At 42.4% G+C, this 19,783-nt stretch overlaps 1 protein-coding gene across 3 annotated transcripts in view; it reads right to left on the bottom strand.

Annotated features, from left to right (window-relative positions):
- The window catches only part of LOC135492219 (uncharacterized), a 33,048-nt gene that overhangs the window by 3,374 nt on the left and 9,891 nt on the right, over positions 1-19,783 (bottom strand). For 2 of the 3 annotated variants that reach the window (XR_010448042.1, XM_064778516.1), the window contains exons 13-30: positions 18,793-18,825; positions 17,645-17,878; positions 15,270-15,394; positions 14,634-14,804; positions 14,104-14,191; positions 12,622-12,734; positions 11,772-12,002; positions 10,867-11,362; positions 10,375-10,502; positions 9,227-9,460; positions 8,716-8,886; positions 7,054-7,208; positions 6,218-6,863; positions 5,408-5,528; positions 4,410-4,630; positions 3,727-3,922; positions 2,202-3,425; positions 1,215-1,288 (exon numbers count right to left, since the gene is read on the bottom strand). Coding sequence is in view for 2 of the 3 variants with exons in the window: in XM_064778516.1 (XP_064634586.1) it covers positions 1,215-1,288; positions 2,202-3,425; positions 3,727-3,922; positions 4,410-4,630; positions 5,408-5,528; positions 6,218-6,863; positions 7,054-7,208; positions 8,716-8,886; positions 9,227-9,460; positions 10,375-10,502; positions 10,867-11,362; positions 11,772-12,002; positions 12,622-12,734; positions 14,104-14,191; positions 14,634-14,804; positions 15,270-15,394; positions 17,645-17,878; positions 18,793-18,825 (4,661 nt within the window). In the remaining variant the exon portion in view is untranslated. The remainder of the gene's footprint in view (positions 1-1,214; positions 1,289-2,201; positions 3,426-3,726; positions 3,923-4,409; positions 4,631-5,407; positions 5,529-6,217; positions 6,864-7,053; positions 7,209-8,715; positions 8,887-9,226; positions 9,461-10,374; positions 10,503-10,866; positions 11,363-11,771; positions 12,003-12,621; positions 12,735-14,103; positions 14,192-14,633; positions 14,805-15,269; positions 15,395-17,644; positions 17,879-18,792; positions 18,826-19,783) is intronic. The other variant, XM_064778517.1, reaches the window with a different exon arrangement.

The following is a 19,783-nucleotide window of genomic DNA, read 5'->3' as shown; positions in this document are numbered from 1 at the left end:
AGCTTATCATGTAATCACCCGCCACCCTTCTTTATAGATCCGTGTCTTGATCAACTGCGAATGCGACACTTAAAGGGATAACTTGGGCATAATATATGTTGGTTTCTTGCACAAAAATTGCTTCCAGCAGTACCGTGACTTCTCCAAAAAAGGGTTGGAGAATCCATTGAACAGTTATAAACAATTCACTAGGGAACAGGGTATAACAATGGGCTGAAACCCACGAGTCATGTCCAAATCTGACTTGCAACAGTGGCAAAATTCATAATAAGAGATCAGCATTAGTTTGATCCTATAAGTGGCGACGCATGGTGTCAAGCAGGGGCATTATCCTCCTTGCTAGGTAAATCCACGTCCAAGTTGCCCCTTTAATGCGTAACACCTGAACTTCTAAGTTCATTTTTGCTATTGATTCGTAGCGAAACTAAACAAGAAATTAAACAACATGCATGGACAAGGCAAGGAGCAAGAGCCAGCCGTTAGCTTAGAAACCAACGTAAATGTAAGCCAAACGTGTGCGCAGCCAGTCAAGATAGCTAAGATTGCTCCAAGACAAGTTTCTGCACAGGCTAAAGTCTACGTGCATGGATCATTGATGGGCTCATGGATGGGTCTATGATAATTGTCTCTAACCATGTTTTACAACGGTATCCCATCATAGATTCTATACTGATCGCCCGTGGACTATCCGCTGATGGCCCGTGGACTATCCGCTGATGGCCCGTGGATTATCCGCTGATGGCCCGTGGACTATCCGCTGATGGCAGTTCCATCATTAGCCCACTGACGTAGGGTCACATAACATTAACGTATGCAACGAATACAAACTCATTTGGGTAACCATTTTGAAAATTCTGGAAAATATGAATAGTTCACCTTCTTTGATGGCCCGTCAAAAACATTTTATGGATGCCATCCATAGATCAATGATGGACCCATCGTAGGTACGACCGTGGGTTCCATCCATCGGTCTATGATGGGGATTTTCCATCATCTATCCTTGGATCGGCCTATGGATGCAACGTTAATGATTAATACACGTCATAGATCCATGCATGGACACTCTTGCCTGTGTATTTGACGGAATAGCCATTCCGAAACATTCATGAATTTTAACAAATATTTGAGCACTGGCTTATTTAGTACGAACAAATATAATTTGTAAACGAAGAGCCGAAGCAGCCGAAGAAAATTATGCAAACTCCATTACATACCATGTTGGCCATTTTATGTAGCTGTTCTTTCCTCCGCCGCAAAGATTCATCCGAGGCAGTCTTGTCAGCAGCACCTGTGATAACGAAACAATTTGTCATGTTGAACAGTTCAGGAGATCATTTCGCTATAAACGCAATAAACCCAGGGGGAAAGCATCAGCAATGTTATTTCTGTGATGATCTAACACCTCACCTTGATTGACACAAATTGTGATGTAGTTGTGCGGGGAAATACACTCATGCCCCGACCCAACCCATCCTGACGTCTCACAACCTTGAAAGGGTAAAGTCGTGTTACAGTTATAGCCCCGGTGCAATTGTAGCCTCTACAGTGAAGAAAGCAGCTGGCAGTACACGCTATTGCACACAGGGGCTATAACTGTACAGGTGTGCAAGGGATAGTAGTCCTAGGGCTGATAGTCCGTGTAACAATAGCCCGCATTGCTAAATGTTTTGGTTAGGGTTAGCGGTACAATAGATCATGCTGCTTAATTGATCAAATACAATGCTACCGGACTATGACTCCAGGGGGACTATATCCGCTGTCACACCGGGGTTATTATAAATTTTACCACCTTATATAATATTGTATATGGTGTGAAGTAAAATCATCGTAATTTCATGATAATTCTATCCATCAATTCAAGTCAGAGATGGAGATATTGTGTAAGGACACCTATTTTCAAATAATTTTGTATTGTACAACATATCTAACAGACCATTAGAAACGATGTCGGGAATGATGTTCATCTAGATTGATGATTTGGTAAAATGTCACAATCGCAGAAAATATAGTTAATTGTCATTTTTCATTTCACTGCAGTACAGTTCCAGCGCAGAAAAGCTACACGAATAAAATTGATATTTCTACTGCGCCATTCCGTGCTATACCACACGCTCAAGGCGCCAAATGCGCCTCATCTCTTTCGCAAGATAAATCATCAAATTCCCATATCCACCAACTAGAGCGTACGAGCATACTGATACCATTTGTATTGCTTTCACAAGACCATGACGATTCCTCTTTCTTCAAAAAGGCATCACGCAACATGTAGATCCGCTTCCAAAAGTGTTCATTCAGCTCGTAGTCGAACCCCTCCAAGGTTTTCAACTCTCGTATTGCTGTGTACATCTCCAAGTAGATCGTCACAATCAGGTTGAAAAGAACGATGTAGCATACAACCATGAATGACACGAATAAAACACGTTTGACGGTCGTCTCTTCCCCCATTGCCTCTGGGAATTTTATAATTCCTATGGTCAGGCGAACGAGAGTCCAGAGCGAGCGCGGTAATGTCCGGAAACTTGCGGCAGTGGTGTGGACAAGAACGACATAGGCGCTCGCCCCGAAAGCCATCCACATAAAGAACAAGAAAATGAAGGCGGAAAGTATGGTGTGAGCGGATCTTTTCATGATATTTTTGAGCAGTGCGAAGAAATAGTTCAGTGTGAGTGGCTTGAGGACTTGCATGATGCAGATGAATGAGATGATGGCTAAGGATGATGTGTATGCTTCATCAATCTGTAGCATCTTCTCGAAGGAGACGTATTCTCCCACGTTGTTCTTGACGTCTTCAATCGCTCCGATGACGAAGGCAACCCGTATGACGTACAGGATTGCTGATGAAAAGGACGTCAGTATGTTCAAGACCTGAACGTAAGACCACGCGTCTAGCACGTATTGCCTTCCGAAGGCTCTCACCAGGTTAACCTCCACATACACTAAATAGAAGAGGACCAGCACCCATAATATCTGCAAGATGAGGAGAACCAGGTCCCAATTGTCCAGGTACGGGTATGGCCTGAAACTTTCAACAGTCGTTGAGATATATATGCCACCAATGACGGGCATCTCAAACGATATCCTCAAACATGAAAACAAGTTGACATTGGCGTTGTAAATCGTCGCTTCGAGAAACACTGCCCTGGTTAGCCGGTCCATCCAGTTCGTTTCGCTTAACTGGTCGAGGATGAGTTGGGCAGTTTTTGAACTGTCGCCGAACTCTGCAACGTATCCCCCGCCGTCGTAGGTTGAGAATGTTCCGGTGAATGTGATGTCGTTTTTGTGAGCAGGGGTGTGGAGGAATGGTGACTTTGCGACCGGGCGTTGGATTGGGTGTCTCCAGTATGTTAGGAAGTCACCCGCTTCTGCTTCGCCCTGGTCATAGTCGTAGACACACTTCCTGATGATGTTCTCCCATTCACAAAAGACTAAAAGGCAAAGACAATACAACTTATGTCTGTCTTTCTTTAAGACTTGAAATACATGTTGCTGTTTTTAGTCACGACTTGCATTCATATCCCAGTTATTACTTCCAACGTATTACATTGGTAAACGATATCGTGAGAATAGAAGGATAGGCTGTCTACTTTTTTGAAGACAACACCAAATTCATTTGTACATAGGTTTAAACTTTGGGGTTTTTTGCTTCACTGCTAAGATGTTCAGTTACACATCAGAAAATACGTACATTTGTATCGACCCTCATGCATATTAACTGCTGGTACCTACCCTCCTTAACCCTTTTCTGCCTCAGTCTTGCAGGGCCAATCCTCAAACCATCTATGGTATTCATAAACGAACGATCATGCGCGTCCATCGCCTTGCCATTGTAATATGTATCCGGATACAACATGGGTATTGCTGCAGTCTTCAGCCAGTTATAAACATACCCAAAGTCTGCATGGCCATTGACGAAAGCTTCGCCCTAGACAACAAAATAGATGAAGAAAGAATAACAAGAAACAAGAAAGGTTTTATGTTTCAGGTCTGCCCACCACGCGAATTATGTCAAGTTATAGTTTAATACACCAAATAGATCGTAACGAAGTCCTGCTTGAAGATGAAAGCTATTTCTAGGCAGGTCTTGAATAGGAATCAAAACTTTAATTATTGAAACAACATGTTCTTCACATGGCTTAATAATAAAACAATTATCAAACTCGAACCATAAATACAGGAGTGATAAGCAAGCAGCCACTTGTGAACGACACGCGGCGAGATAATTGCTACCCAGTTTCTTAACGCGACCTCTAACGGAGGTTTTCGTTGCGTATTCTGTTTGACAGCAATAACAAGAATAACAGGGAGTGAGTCTTGATGAAGGAAAAAGTTCAAAGACTGGTTCAGCCTAGCTAGTGAGAGCGGGTGTTCATGACACAAAGTAACTTCACGTAAGCATTTTTCTCACCTACCCGTGGTCCAAATGCATTCTTGAACGCCTTGTTTTGGTGGTAAAAATTACTCCCTCTGTTGCTGCTACAGATAATCATCAGGAGAACCAAGTACAGAAACTGGACCCCTGTCTGGCGGGCTATTGTAAACAACTTCTTATCTTTCGCCTGTCGTACTTTCCGCTCTGCGTCGGTCTCGTGGCAGTTGTCAAGTTTTTCTGGCAGGTTTGGCACGGGTGGAACTAAAATGAGAGTGACAGAAAGTATACATACATTTGGAAGTAACTCTTGGGCAAGCCCGGCCTACCAAACAACAACTTGTTAAAAGAGCCGAACTAATTCATACAAAAAAATGTACTAAGCTTTCGAGGGGAGCACATTATCATCACAGATGTATACGCTGTTGCTCCTGGATGCATAGCGCCGGACCTTAGCAATGTGCCCAATGTATTTATTACTCTTGTATTTGCACTCGTGACAATCGCAACCAAACTGACGTTGTGTAGGTACACTCAAAAAAGACATGTGTAAAGGCCACAGAAGCTACGTATACACATTCTGGCTTGCTGTCCAGCGAGTGGCTCTCCAAACAGTACAGAAAATGATGCTGTGATTTCCCCAGCTTCATATATTTACTTCAAAAGCCTTCATTGTCATTCGAATGGGACATAAAACCGAGGTTTCTCGTACTCGGTGTCCTTACCAACAAAACACTCCACCAAGTGAAAAAGATGAGTAGCTTGCTGTTTGAGATAAGGCCATCTTGAGGCAAGGTTTCCATTTTTCATTATGGAGACAGCAAAAACTTCAACGTTTTGGCTGCCACTAATAGCGTCCCAAATGGTCTTTTGCGAGATCTATTTTTTTTGTTGGTCTATTTAGCCCTGGAAGGGCTAAATGCATCCTATATACTTGATCGAACTGGCCAAAACGTAACCAGCTGATCGTTCTGAGGCTTCCGAAAGAGAGAAATGACGTTTTACATAAGAGAGTTGTTCTTCTGTTAGGTTGATACTTACTCTCTACGTTACTTTCGCCATCGGCGACATCCGTCAGTAAGAATTCGTCCTCAACAGACTTATCGTCGGCTTCGGAAGGCAACCGCAGAATACAAGTCATAACGAGGGTGAAACAGAGCATCTATATTGGATAAGACAACAAAGGGATGTTACATAATATAAGAGGTTCAGGACACAAGAACGAGAACAAGCTTGGAAAAATTTTGTACCCGTGATATATAAGGGGCATGGCTCGGAAAATGTGTTTACTTATTTTATGAGCAAATTCATTGAAAATTTCAGTGTAGGACCTACTTTCATTCTCATTCTTAGCGTTCGATTTTTTGTTTATATGTGACGATCTACAGATTTCTCTGGTCTAAACATATTGGTTCTAGATCTGGCATGTCGTCTTTTCCGTCACCTCCATTGGCGATGTCTAGATTGCCCCAAGCATAAGTTATAGTCACAGGTTTTTAACTTTGTCCAACTTTGCTTTTGTTTTTGCTGAGTTTGCCCAACAGGCGGATGCATACTTCATAGCAAGTCCTATCGATCTGATATTCAGCTATCATATTTCATCAGATTTCCAACCGATGCACCCCATAAACTGTCAAACATTATATTAGGAGGTAAACAACCTCAGAAGTGTCAGAAAAGCCCGATTAAGTTCAACCAAAAGAAAAGGTCGCTGCCTTTTACAATTGCTTATGTTACTTCATACATGCAACTGACAACTACTGGCAGTAAAATGCGCCTGCTCACGTTTTGACACCAACGGGAAATTGATACGTCTTTTGCAGCAAAAGACACGAACCACAGCATATTTACCTTGGCAATACTTTCCAGTAAAACAATGTTCTGGGTCACTGAGACGAACAAGGATGAAAGCCACTTTATAGACTTCTCACCTCCCCATTCCAGACTGTAGAAAAATGCGAAGAAAGCCCCACCGAGAATGCACGCAATGGCCAGGAGGTAACCTATAATGTCACACCACCACGGCAGAAGGTTGGGTTTGACAACTGGATGCTTTCTTATAACTTCAACCAGAACTGTATTCCGTTTGTATGGTGTTCTTGAAAATATCTGAACCATTGCCAAGGTCGGCGGAAATATTATCAAACTGGACATAAAGCCGATGAACACACTCCGGAAGGTAATCCGCAGTGGACCTATATGAAGTGCGGAACTACTTCCGGTCGGGCCAGTCTCAAACCACATCGCGTTCGTCAGCATGATGAGAGAAAGTGCTGCAGCGCAGCAACACAAACGCTGGACTCGCGTAAAGCGGCTCTTGTACGGGCGGTGAAATATGGAGAACCATAAGTTCGAGTCGAACATAAATCGTTTGGAGTGGTGACTGAGGAGCTGTGAGACGCCGCTGATGTTGCCAGCATGGGTTACCCGGAGGAGCCGGTTCGTGCGATGGTCGCCTTTGGACTTCGTCAGCCAGTGGTTACATAAGAAGTCGTTGCTGGAATGGAAATTGAGCTTACTTCAGCAATACTGACATTTCTCAGTATACTAGTATATAATGTATGGGTAAGTGGTGTTTCAGGGTTGAAGGGTTTTCCCTCGCTAATTCGTGCAAAAAGATAGATGAAATTGATCGGGTGATTTCGAAAGAATCTACACCGAGGATAGCAAAGACAACATTTTCCTACCTTGTCCCCAGGTACATATCTTCTATGACGATATGTGACAAATGCCAATCTGGATGAGAGCTCTTGTTGTCATGCCAAATAAACACGTACTGGAGCCGACCGAGAGATGTGTCGTGCTTGAGGAGGAAGGAGCTGATCGAACCGCGTTGAAAGTTCTGGTAAAACAGACAAATCAGCCCAGTACAAACATACAATTGTAATCGTATTGTATTTGAATGTATTTAACTTTGCATTATTCCTGTTAAGGGACATGTAGGCTCTATGCCGGACCGAAATAGGTACGGGTGAGAGGATTTGATCTGACTGCGGCTTTGCCCGGCGCATTGCGGTACGCTACTGGCCTTATGATCTGATTGGTGGCGTATTGCGCATTGCCCCGGCGCATTGCGGTACGCTTCTGGCCTTATGATCTGATTGGTGGCGTATTGCGCATTGCCCCGGCGCATTGCAGTACGCTGCTGGCCTTATGATTGGTGGCGTATTGCGCATTGCCCGGCGCATTGCAGTACGCTGCTGGCCTTATGATTGGTGACGTATTCGTGCTGCAGTGGCACATTGCAGTTCATTCCCTGTCTCCTGATTGGTGGGTTCCTGGATATAAACTGCCTCTCCCTTGGCAGCAGGAGTGCCACAAGTTTCGACAAGTTTCCGAGAGTTGAGAGTTCCAGATATATCTAGTATACGTTGTTCTGGAATCAGGATTTGAATAAACGAAGAGTATGAATTATCTCGTGTGGATGTTCTTCACTCGATCTCAGAGTTAGTTTCCCAAAGGCCGTACCCCCCCCCCCCCTCCCCCAGCATAGTCGGGAGTATGGAACCCGATAATACAAGGTACACGTATGTCGGAAGAGAGCAGTTTTTGCTGACTCGGAAATCAGGAACACGAGATGCTCGGAACCGCGTATTGCTCGAAGCAAGAAGTTTTTAGCGAGAACTTGAAATCCAAATTAAAGCAATAAAACTCCTTCAAAATGAAGTAAAATGCCATTTCAAACCTGCGAGGCGGTTTTCTGGAAAACAAAGAACGTACTCAAAGAATCAGACTTTTCCGTGAAATTGAGGACGCAAATGACATAAATTTTCAGAATGCTTTGCCAAGTGACAATCTGAAAACTTTACTTGCGAACTCTGGAATCGCCAGACTTGTTGCCAACCACGTTGAATTAATTTACCGCTTGAGAAATGAAGTTTGAACGCTGGGGACTCGCGTGGGTACCGGCGGGGAGCTTATGGAGTCTTCGAAGTAGTAGAGCTAATTGATAAAATAGCTAATAAATGATGGGTGATATTGCCCACCGAATACTCCTGTAATACTCACGTCTGGACCCGCGCGAGTCTACAGCGCTCTGACTCATTATCTAGAAAGTATTTTGTGAACTACACCTAAATGTCTCATAGGTCTATGAAAGGCCGGCTATGTAAATGTAGGTGACAATAAACAATAATATATATATGTATGATTTATATATATACTCTCTCCCTTGAAGTTTGGCATCACTTCGTTTTGAGAGAGTTCCATAAATGCTTTAGGATTTCAAGTTCTAGTCAAAATGGTGGTGCCTATATTATGGTCAACCCTTAAAGGTGAGATCGGACTTTGCATGATGCAGATGATGACATTCAACCTGGTGGCATTTGGTGGTCAACCTATTAAGTTACCTGTCTGTGTCCATCGCTTAGGAACCGCGGTCCCGTCGCCCCGTTCTCCCCTATCAAGATAATGAAGACATTGGCTGAGGTGCCGGCCTTTGGTCGCGAGGACGTGTAGAGATTCATGCGGTACCAGTACTCGTCCCCTGGATGATTATCAACCAGTGGTGAGCATACCCACTAAAACACAAGCAGTAAAAAAATTGTCTTGAAACTGTAAACCGTTAAATTCTGCAATATGACAGTTTATGAAATTATTTTGGGCGACTACTGGAAGTGCCCCCTCGCTAGCTACACCCATGGAATATAGCCAGTGTGTGTCACTTTAGGGTATACCATAACCCATACATTCCGCCTGAATCAGACAAAACATGACCAAGAACGAGAAATTTTAGAGCAAAATATTGACTACTTCTAAAATATTGACTACTTCTCCCAGCCATTTTAGGCTTGTTTTGGGTGCAGCGGCCTTTTTTTCCTTAAATGGAGTATAGTACTGGTATTTCACTGGGTAACTTACCGCTTCAAAATCCTTCTTGTCCATTCGCCTTGTCCAGATGAGAAGGAGACAAAACATCAGCAGAGTAACTAGAATAACGGCAAGAACAATCGGGCTGTTTCGGATCTTCTCGGAGAAGTTCGGAAAGATTTCGGCGAAGCTGACGGTGTTGGGCGGTACGAATATACCAGCCGTGACCGTCCCGAAGAAATTACTCTTGAACTTGATGTCTCTCGGAGTTGTTTCGGGCAGAACCTGGTAATTAATGAGGTAGGTATATGGTTGGATATAACCTACTCCGTTTGTTCAAACCATTTGAAAAATGATCTTGAATTTTGAAAAAGTTAAAATGTGTAAATACGGACCCAGTGCTGGGAATATAAACTTCAACAGTGCCGTTGTAAACTGTCTTTAATTAAGTCACTAACTAAATGGGGGCATAAGTTAAGTATTTTGAATAACTCGCCACATGTTTGAACATCTAATTTACAGTGATGAGTTAAGGAATTGAACCCGAGGCGGAGGACCTTGGTTGAGTTACCAAGACACTCGAGGGTGGAGCTAAAATACAGTCCAAACCCGAGCCGACAGGCGAGGGTTTGGACGAAATTTTAGCTCCACCCGAGAGTGTCTTGGTAACTCAACCAAGGTCCGAAGCCGAGGGTTCAATTTCTATTCTAAAATACCTCAAACTTAAAAAGATAGGCCACGAAATAACTTGAATATGTGCGAATTTGGCAAATTCCATCCATCGCCTGCCCGGAGCGCCGGTAGCGCCGTTGTTTACATTATGTTACGGCAGCCCGTATAGGAAGTCCGGATCGGCTCGCTCAAGTGACGCTAAAATCCGCGCAAATGGGCTATTTGGAGCGTTTTTCTCAGCAAATATGTGTAGTGCTCATTAAAAAACTTAGGGTGGTTGATGCTTCCTTGGCTGATTTGTGTTTGAAGCAGTGTTTTGAGAGCCTCAAACTTCTGAAGTGAGCTGTGTGCATGGTTCCACATTTTAGTGCAACCCGAGGGAACTTTGGTAGAGCATCTTGGTTGCGTGTCCAAAACACTCCACTCTCAGAACGAGGCTTATGCATTTTCCATTTAAAAGTTGACTTTACGGTACCAAGGTATTTTAGAATGGCCATTCAAGTGTATGTGTAGTGGACGGCTCATACCTGAACCCAATCGGTCACCTCCCACGCGTTTGTCGCCGGGTTCCATACCCTTGGCGCGATGGTGACCATGTGCATGGCGTAACTCGCACCGGTGGCCAGCAAGCCTCTCCGAGACCTTGACATAGACACTGAAAATAGCAAGTAGATCGGAAAATGACGCAAATAAACCACATCCTCCAGAGTTAGTCGAGACATTTGTTCATTGCATTGTACATTACATTTCCCCCCCCCCCTCAATCATGTTAATTACTTCGCAGATAAAAGAATTCAGGCCAAGCCAAATACACTGCACTATTGTCTTTTAACAAAGCCCGCTTGCTCCTTCGACTAAATTCCAATTGTTATACTGTCGCGTCAAAGGGTTATCATGGCAAATCTTGATTATATCGACCCCACAAAACAGCTTTCCTGGGGGTCGATAGGCTTAAACGCCAAGGGCAAAAAACGCCATAAACAACTTGGAAGCTGGTGATTAAAGAGAGATTGTATCACCTTGAGCAACTTTGAAGACAACTTTTAATTCTCCGAGCTGTTTGAAACACGAGTTATAGATGAAGAAGGAATACTCTTGATCCGTCTTCTTCGTCACAATCTGACATCCTTCCTTCACGTGCTCGGACATTATGACGTCAGATATGACGTATTTAAAGTCGTAGTCTACGTCACCCGGCTGGTTATGCATCTGGCCTAAAAGCGTCACCACCAAAGGGAACTCTTTGACGAAGCTGAGGCGGAGGAACTCATGTCGGGTGTTGCAGTTAATGACGTAAAGTTGTCCTCTCTCTGGAATATCGGAAATTAGCACTTGATCGTCTTCCTCATACTTCAGTTTCGATTGAATAGTTCCGATCATTCCCGTGGCGCCACTGAAGATAGAGGGCGATGGCGGACTTCTTGAGCTGTCTTGGACGTCCATTCGAAGAACCGGGATGTTGACATATTCGGAATTTTCGCCATAAAGGTACGGATTTTGGGAGAATGAGACCAACTGAAACAAGATGGCTTGAAAGAGTATCGAAATTTTTTATTTCCCCATGCTCCAGATGGAACGAACATTTTTATGTCGCCAAGGTTAAATTCAGCAACTAGAGCGCCGATGCTTCAGGAGATTCGGGTGGCAATGTATGCCAAGAAGCATACGTAGGCTTTGTTTTGACAACTTAAAAGGGATCGTTTCCTAATTTTAAAGGTTGCCATCAAAATCCCATCAAAATCCATGACAATCGGCTGTGAGCCTTTTTTTGTTTCTTCCTAACGTTCGAAAATACCGACAAAATGTTACCTATATTTCTTGCATGCTTCTTAAAAAGCAGATTCTTAGTAAAAAATCGTAACAACTAAAAGAAAGTTGCAAAATTTGGGACGTCAGTTGCTTTGGGAATTCCGCCTTTACTCACCGAAATACTGATGCCTCCTACAGTCTGTAAACTATCACTGAGTACCACTCCAACTTCCCCAACGTCGATGTTCGCCCCCTCCTGAAGGAACGAGGCGGTACGCTTCCCCGTCTTCATGCCGAACGACTTCGTTTCAACTTCAATAAATTCAGTACTCGTGTCAGCTTTTTGGTTTAATTCCTTCATCATTGTGTTGATTAGTGTATCGACCTGTGTCATCAATTTCTTCGACTGAAACAATTCGAGAAAGGAGTCAGTATATTGCTTATCGCAGCTTTACAACTAATAGTGAAACATGACATACATTTCAGATATGGGGGGGGGGGGATCGAAGTCTTCCCAGTGGACCAAAACCATTATTCGTGTTGTTTTTTGGGGATATATTCATCCTGAGTGATACAAGACATTGTGATTGATATCATATTTGGACGTTTCCAACCTAATGAAAGCCACATGAACATTTGGGGACCGATCTTTCTATAAATCTGCTCCACTTCCGTCTCTCATTAGAAGAGCAGAGAATTTTATCACCTTTAAGAAGCACCTTAAAGGGGGACTATAGGCAGGAACAGAGGGGCTTATTTGTCCATCTTCAGGTGGCTAATATACTCAGTAAGGCCCCTGGGTCATGTCAGATTCAGCACTAAACATATTCCTCATACAAGCATGAATCATTTCGATGTTCTGTAAGATGTGAGAGACCCCTATTGGTGACTTCGTGTAACATTATCTTGCCTGGCTAACTGCTGCCTATATTGTCCCTTGAAGGCACACCTTTTCAAACGAGTCCTAGAGTACCTTTTACACATTTGACTCATTGATTGATTATTGATTGATTGATTCGTATTACCAATTCTTTCTTAGCAACATTTGGTTCGCTGTCCGTCAGATTTTCGGCAGAGGGAATAGTTGTCTGGGGATCGTACAAAGCATCGACTACATTGCCAGGACACTTCGATAAAGCTGTAAATAAGTTAAGATTTGGAAGATTTGGAAGATTTGGAAGATTTGGAAGATTTGGAAGATTTGGAAGATTTGGAAGCTTTAGAAGATTTGGAAGATTTGGATGATTTGGATGATTTGGAAGATTTGGAAGATTTGGAAGATTTGGAAGATTTGGAAGATTTGGAAGATTTGGAAGATTTAGAAGATTTGGAAGATTTGGAAGATTTGGAAGATTTGGAAGATTTGGAAGATTTGGAAGATTTTGAAGATTTGGAAGATTTAGAAGATTTAGAAGATTTGGATGATTTGGAAGATTTGGAAGATTTAGAAGATTTGGAAGATTTGGAAGATTTAGAAGATTTAGAAGATTTGGTAATCCGTACAACCCCACAAACGAGCGATTTTTATTGCAAAAACGGGATTTCTATCGCTGCAACCTGCCGGAGCACTTTGATAAAGAAGTTGAAAATTTGGCAGATTTTGAAAATCATAAAGAGCGAACGGGTGATTCCTATCGCTGCCATCTGCGACAATTATCGCTGTGATGAGTGATAAAGATCGCACTTCTTCAGGTAAAACCGGTAATCGATGGGTTAGATAAATGACAGGTCGCAGCGATTACCGATTCTTGTCGAAGATAACTGTAATGTCCACTGCAAACGGAAATATTTTTCGCGTGCGACCCTGATTACTGGTTGCAGCTATTTAATCGCTTTTTGCGGGGCGCATGAACGATAACAGAAGATTTTTGATGGACCGTGGTGCACGCGGGAATTGGTTACACCACAGACATATTTGTACATATGTTTTTGACAATGGACACCACGGTGGGTAAAGGTATTGGTTTACCTTTGCAACGCAAAAGAAGCAAGACCCTCCCTTCACCATGTTTACGGTGTTTGAGGGGTACAATCGGATAAAAATAACAAATGCTGGCCTTACGCCCCTAAAAATTAACTAATCTTTTGTAGGTTTCTTTTGTGTCGTCATTTCCTCTCCAGATAAGCACGTATTTTTCTAAGGCAAACCGATACGTTTAGCCTACGTGGACACGTGTGTAATTCTGCAAAGGCTTGAAAACTCTAATAACTTGACTTGTGATGACGTCAATCCTGACGGGGATAGGGTTTTCAATTGACCGCTGCATCACTAGATAATCATGCATTGCCTTTATTTGCCCTCTTCGGTTAAAGCATGTCGATCTCCACGACAGGTTTCGTGGGGATCGATGTTATCAAAATTTACCCCGATAACCCTTTGATATGACAGTAGATCAATTGGAATTCAAGCCCAGGTACGAGCGGGATCTGATTAAAGACAATGTACCATGGCATCGGCTAGGCCTGAACTTCTAAATGCGAGGTAAGGGCAAAATGACGTTACTTACCGGTTGACAGATCTGTGACATTTGTCAAGGACAGTCCTGACGTCGGTGTTCCATTTAGTACCCGGATGGAGAGAGAAACACACATTTCCTAAAGAGGGCAACAAGTTGAGTGGGTCAAACACAACAGTAATTGTACGGGTATAGAAGTGACCCACCACACGACTGTCGTGTCGTGTCTGGAAATCATGCAATGGGCAGTCCTTGGAGTACTTGGCCGGTTGTCATTGGTCCCATGTTGTAAGAAAATTTATAGGTTTTTCCTAAATTCGGTACTTGTTGAATATTTTGGTACTGCATCTTTTGTGCCCGTTTGAGAGAGAACTTGCTCTGCCTTTGTCAGCAGATGAGAACAAATTCAATGAAAGATAATGGCCAATAATTTTCCCCCAGTAATGAGTTTTAGATTTCCCCCACTAGAGAGAGTATACAAATTTACCAAAAAAGCATAATATACATGTATTTTGATTTTCTGGAATGATATACATGTACGATATATTGTATTGTAAATGATGCAGGTATAATAGGCTTACCATAGTTTTGTGAGAGAGCTCATCCGTCTCATTAGTAGTCTGCCCAAGTGAGTCACCTATCTTTATAGAATCTGCAAAGTTGTTTGTGTAGTTGTCCTTCTTGAGGTATTCTTGAATACCAATCGTGATCTCCTCACGGACTAACTTACTTTCGTTGTTGGATAACTTGTCCTGATTATACATAATGTGATTATAATAATTTTGATGGCGAATTATATATTACTGTATTGTGCTCATAATCCTCATCTATTTTGAAACGAAAGTGATACTGAAAATGCAACAATAGCGAGGCTTCGCAAATTTTACGAATTCTGAATCCCGAATCCCAAATTATCGGTACATTCAAGCGTAGGAAGAGACTTCAACATATTGGTCCTGGATTCACTCAGTGAAGTTTTTGGCCTTAACTCGGAAAGGTGGCAACCCTCAGAGAGATTGTCGGCCTTGACTCGGAATGGTGGGCAACCCTCAGAGAGGTTGTTGGCTTTGACTCAGAAAGGTGGCAAACCTTAGCGATGTTGGTGGTATTGACTTGGAAAGGTGGCAACCCTCAGAGAGATTGTTGGCCTTGACTCGGAAAGGTGAGCGATCCACAAAAAAGTTCTAACTCCTGAAAATGAGCATACTACTACTCACCGTGCCTTTATCAAGTTTCGTCACCATCTCATTAACCTTTGACTTGACTTCGCCGGCAGATTTCGATTCTGGTATGGTTTTTGCGTCATTCATTAATTCCTTCGCTGCATCGGTTAGGTTTCTCTCTAAAAACGAATGAAACAATTGACAAACAATGAAACAATTTACACACTGTAAATGTAAAGGGAAACTTCACAGTTTATAGTCTTATATCCAGAGCTCTTTGCGCCACCAACTGGCTTCAGGAAGAATGTCAACATTTGTAGCCAGGTTTACACGTACGGTAACAGTTGTAGGCTCCCACAGTATTAGTACTCACCTGAGGGTTTGAAAGTCGACCCATTTCCTATAAAGCCTGGTTTACACGTAAAGATGTAGGCTCCCACAGTATTAGTACTCACCTGAGGGTTTGCAAGTCGACCCATTTCCTATAAATCCTGGTTTACACGTAAAAATGTAGGCTCCAACAGTATTAGTACTCACCTGAGGGTTTGCAAGTCGACCCATTTCCAATGAAGCCTGGTTTACACGTAAAGATGTAGGCTCCAACAGTATTAGTACTCACCTGAGGGTTAGCAAGTCTTCCCATTTCCAATGAAGCCTGGTTTACACGTAAAGATGTAGGCTCCAACAGTATTAGTACTCACCTGAGGGTTTGCAAGTCGACCCATTTCCTATAAATCCTGGTTTACACGTAAAGATGTAGGCTCCCACAGTATTAGTACTCACCTGAGGGTTTGCAAGTCGACCCATTTCCTATAAATCCTGGTTTACACGTAAAGATGTAGGCTCCAACAGTATTAGTACTCACCTGAGGGTTTGCAAGTCGACCCATTTCCAATGAAGCCTGGTTTACACGTAAAGATGTAGGCTCCAACAGTATTAGTACTCACCTGAGGGTTAGCAAGTCTTCCCATTTCCAATGAAGCCTGGTTTACACGTAAAGATGTAGGCTCCAACAGTATTAGTACTCACCTGAGGGTTTGCAAGTCGACCCATTTCCTATAAATCCTGGTTTACACGTAAAGATGTAGGCTCCCACAGTATTAGTACTCACCTGAGGGTTTGAAAGTCGACCCATTTCCTATAAAGCCTGGTTTACACGTAAAGATGTAGGCTCCCACAGTATTAGTACTCACCTGAGGGTTTGCAAGTCGACCCATTTCCTATAAATCCTGGTTTACACGTAAAAATGTAGGCTCCAACAGTATTAGTACTCACCTGAGGGTTTGCAAGTCGACCCATTTCCAATGAAGCCTGGTTTACACGTAAAGATGTAGGCTCCAACAGTATTAGTACTCACCTGAGGGTTAGCAAGTCTTCCCATTTCCAATGAAGCCTGGTTTACACGTAAAGATGTAGGCTCCAACAGTATTAGTACTCACCTGAGGGTTTGCAAGTCGACCCATTTCCTATAAATCCTGGTTTACACGTAAAGATGTAGGCTCCCACAGTATTAGTACTCACCTGAGGGTTTGAAAGTCGACCCATTTCCTATAAATCCTGGTTTACACGTAAAGATGTAGGCTCCAACAGTATTAGTACTCACCTGAGGGTTTGCAAGTCGACCCATTTCCAATGAAGCCTGGTTTACACGTAAAGATGTAGGCTCCAACAATATTAGTACTCACCTGAGGGTTAGCAAGTCTTGATCCCATTTCCAATGAAGCCTGGTTTACACGTAAAGATGTAGGCTCCCACAGTATAAGTACTCACCTGAGGGTTTGCAAGTCGACCCATTTCCTATAAATCCTGGTTTACACGTAAAGATGTAGGCTCCAACAGTATTAGTACTCACCTGAGGGTTTGAAAGTCGACCCATTTCCTATAAATCCTGGTTTACACGTAAAGATGTAGGCTCCAACAGTATTAGTACTCACCTGAGGGTTTGCAAGTCGACCCATTTCCAATGAAGCCTGGTTTACACGTAAAGATGTAGGCTCCAACAATATTAGTACTCACCTGAGGGTTAGCAAGTCTTGATCCCATTTCCAATGAAACCTGGTTTACACGTAAAGATGTAGGCTCCAACAGTATTAGTACTCACTTGAGGGTTTGCAAGTCGACCCATTTCCTATAAATCCTGGTTTACACGTAAAGATGTAGGATCCCACAGTATTAGTACTCACCTGAGGGTTTGCAAGTCGACCCATTTCCAATGAAGCCTGGTTTACACGTAAAGATGTAGGATCCCACAGTATTAGTACTCACCTGAGGGTTTGCAAGTCGACCCATTTCCTATAAATCCTTGTTTACACGTAAAGATGTAGGCTCCAACAGTATTAGTACTCACCTGAGGGTTTGCAAGTCGAACCATTTCCAATGAAGCCTGGTTTACACGTAAAGATGTAGGCTCCAACAGTATTAGTACTCACCTGAGGGTTTGCAAGTCCACCCATTTCCAATGAAGCCTGGTTTACACGTACAGTTGTAGGATCCCACAGTATTATTGCAAAATGCATCGGGGGCGCAGTTGTGTTTCATGGTGGCGTTAGTTGTATTGCACTCGTCTACGTCTAAACATAACTTCCTGGCGTCTGCTCCAGTAAAGCCGGGTTCACAGGCACAAATGTACGAACTAACGGTGTTGGTGCATGTAGCATTTGTTGCTGCAAAGGAGTGGATTTCCATGAGCTCATTTGAGGTTCTTACTTTCTATCAGAAAGTACAATAATTCATAAAGACTAATAATTTCGACCATACTACAGCATATTAACTAGCACTAGGACCCACATTTTGACAATAGGGGGCTTTTGCAAGGTTATTCGTCTTCTATTCAATGGCTATCACTACTATTGGCTGGTTGTTTTGGCTTGATTTTTGTCACAAAATACTCGCTCAAATAGTATAACTCGTTTGGCAGCGATTATTAGGCTAATAATGAAATGGTTTTTTAACGAATTTCTAAAACCCCTCTGAGACAAAGAATGCACATTATCACGCCATAGCAAGGGAATTTAAATGATAAATATTGTATTTTAGCCAAAATGCCCTGCATCTCCTTTATCTTAAGGTGTTCTGAGCTGAATAAGGTATGATTTTGTTCTTCTTGGTAATATCTTTTCAATGAATCAATAACATTTAGTTTCCCGGTTCAGGAAACTTTTATCCACCCTTTTGAGTATTTTTTCTGATTTCTGAAGTTCCAAAGTCTTTATGAATTCTTGGTGCTAGCCTTTACTTTCACGGATGATTATCATGTGCTTTCTAGAAATACTTATGTATGTATGCATGTATATGATTCACGTCCTCCACCTTTTTTATACGATTCTCAACAATTTCTAAAAAAAACTTCACTTTTACATGGTGGATAAGGAAAATGCATCAGTTTTGCTAAATCAAAAAAACATTCGTAAGCAATTTTTTTTTCACGAATCAATGTTATTCGCAATATAAAAAAACAAAGCGCCCACAAATGATTTGGAAAAGAAAGAAAACTCAAATTGTTTTTGCTTGCACCTGAATTTCCTAAACGATGGCCCACAATAACTACTTCTTTTGATCAATTAAACAAAATACATACCACAGCTCCTACGAATTGCACACTCGTCTACATCTGAAATTATTGACAAAAGGCATCAACATAAGATAGACATTATTGTCCATGCGTGGAACTAGGATGGACCGATGGCTCAAAATTCTTGAACAACGAAGTATGGCTCATTCTACAGGGGACTAAATTTGCTTCAACGCCAGGTCTCGGCAACAACTGCCAATCTATTTAACCGAATCAAACCTTATTTATTGAAAACATTATTTAGGGTCTGGGTTTTCATCCAGTGCTTTTGCAATAAGTAAGGTTTCGCTATCCTGTTTTGAGAACCACGATTCACCGAGAATGACAAGTTTTGTGTAAGACGTCATCAGTTTTTGGCCAGGTTTTCCTGTGCTCGAAAGCGGATGCCATAAATCAGGCCGTGGATCCGTGGAAACATGTGAAAAATATCAGGGCGACCCAAAATAGGGGTTAATGAGGTGTGAGCCAAACAAGTAGAGTGACCCAAAGTGTGAATACTAATCAAATTACTCAATTAGGTCACCTCATTAACTTCATTCAACAGAGGCCTTTGATCTTTAATGCCATATTTTGGGAAGCCTTAGTTTTTTTCACCAGTTTTCTCGAAATTCGACCTTTCAGGGAAAAGTCGGACAATGTAGGACTTTTGTCGGAAAAATCGGATGGGAAAATGTTGGAGAAACCGTTAAGAGGTCGGAAAACCTCCGATACTCGTGACAGGGCTGATGAGATCACTATTAACTGTTCAGTGGTACCAATGAGAATTTTTAAAAAAGCCCTGTCATTCCGAAATACTGCCTGGAATGTTAGTTATTTGGTTTGCAAACATCATTTTAGGCTTTTATTATTTATGAATGATATCAACTAACACGATTCAGGTCGCTTTTGAAATAGGAACTCCTTTTCTAGATTCTACGGGGTCGGAAAGATATTCTCTCACAGCCAGTAAACACGGCCCCGAATCGTGTCATATTCTGGCATGTATCACGCAAACGCT

The sequence above is a fragment of the Lineus longissimus genome, chromosome 8 (assembly GCF_910592395.1).
Source record: "Lineus longissimus chromosome 8, tnLinLong1.2, whole genome shotgun sequence".
NCBI classification, from domain to species: domain Eukaryota; kingdom Metazoa; phylum Nemertea; class Pilidiophora; order Heteronemertea; family Lineidae; genus Lineus; species Lineus longissimus.
This window is presented reverse-complemented; position numbering and strand designations above follow the sequence as displayed.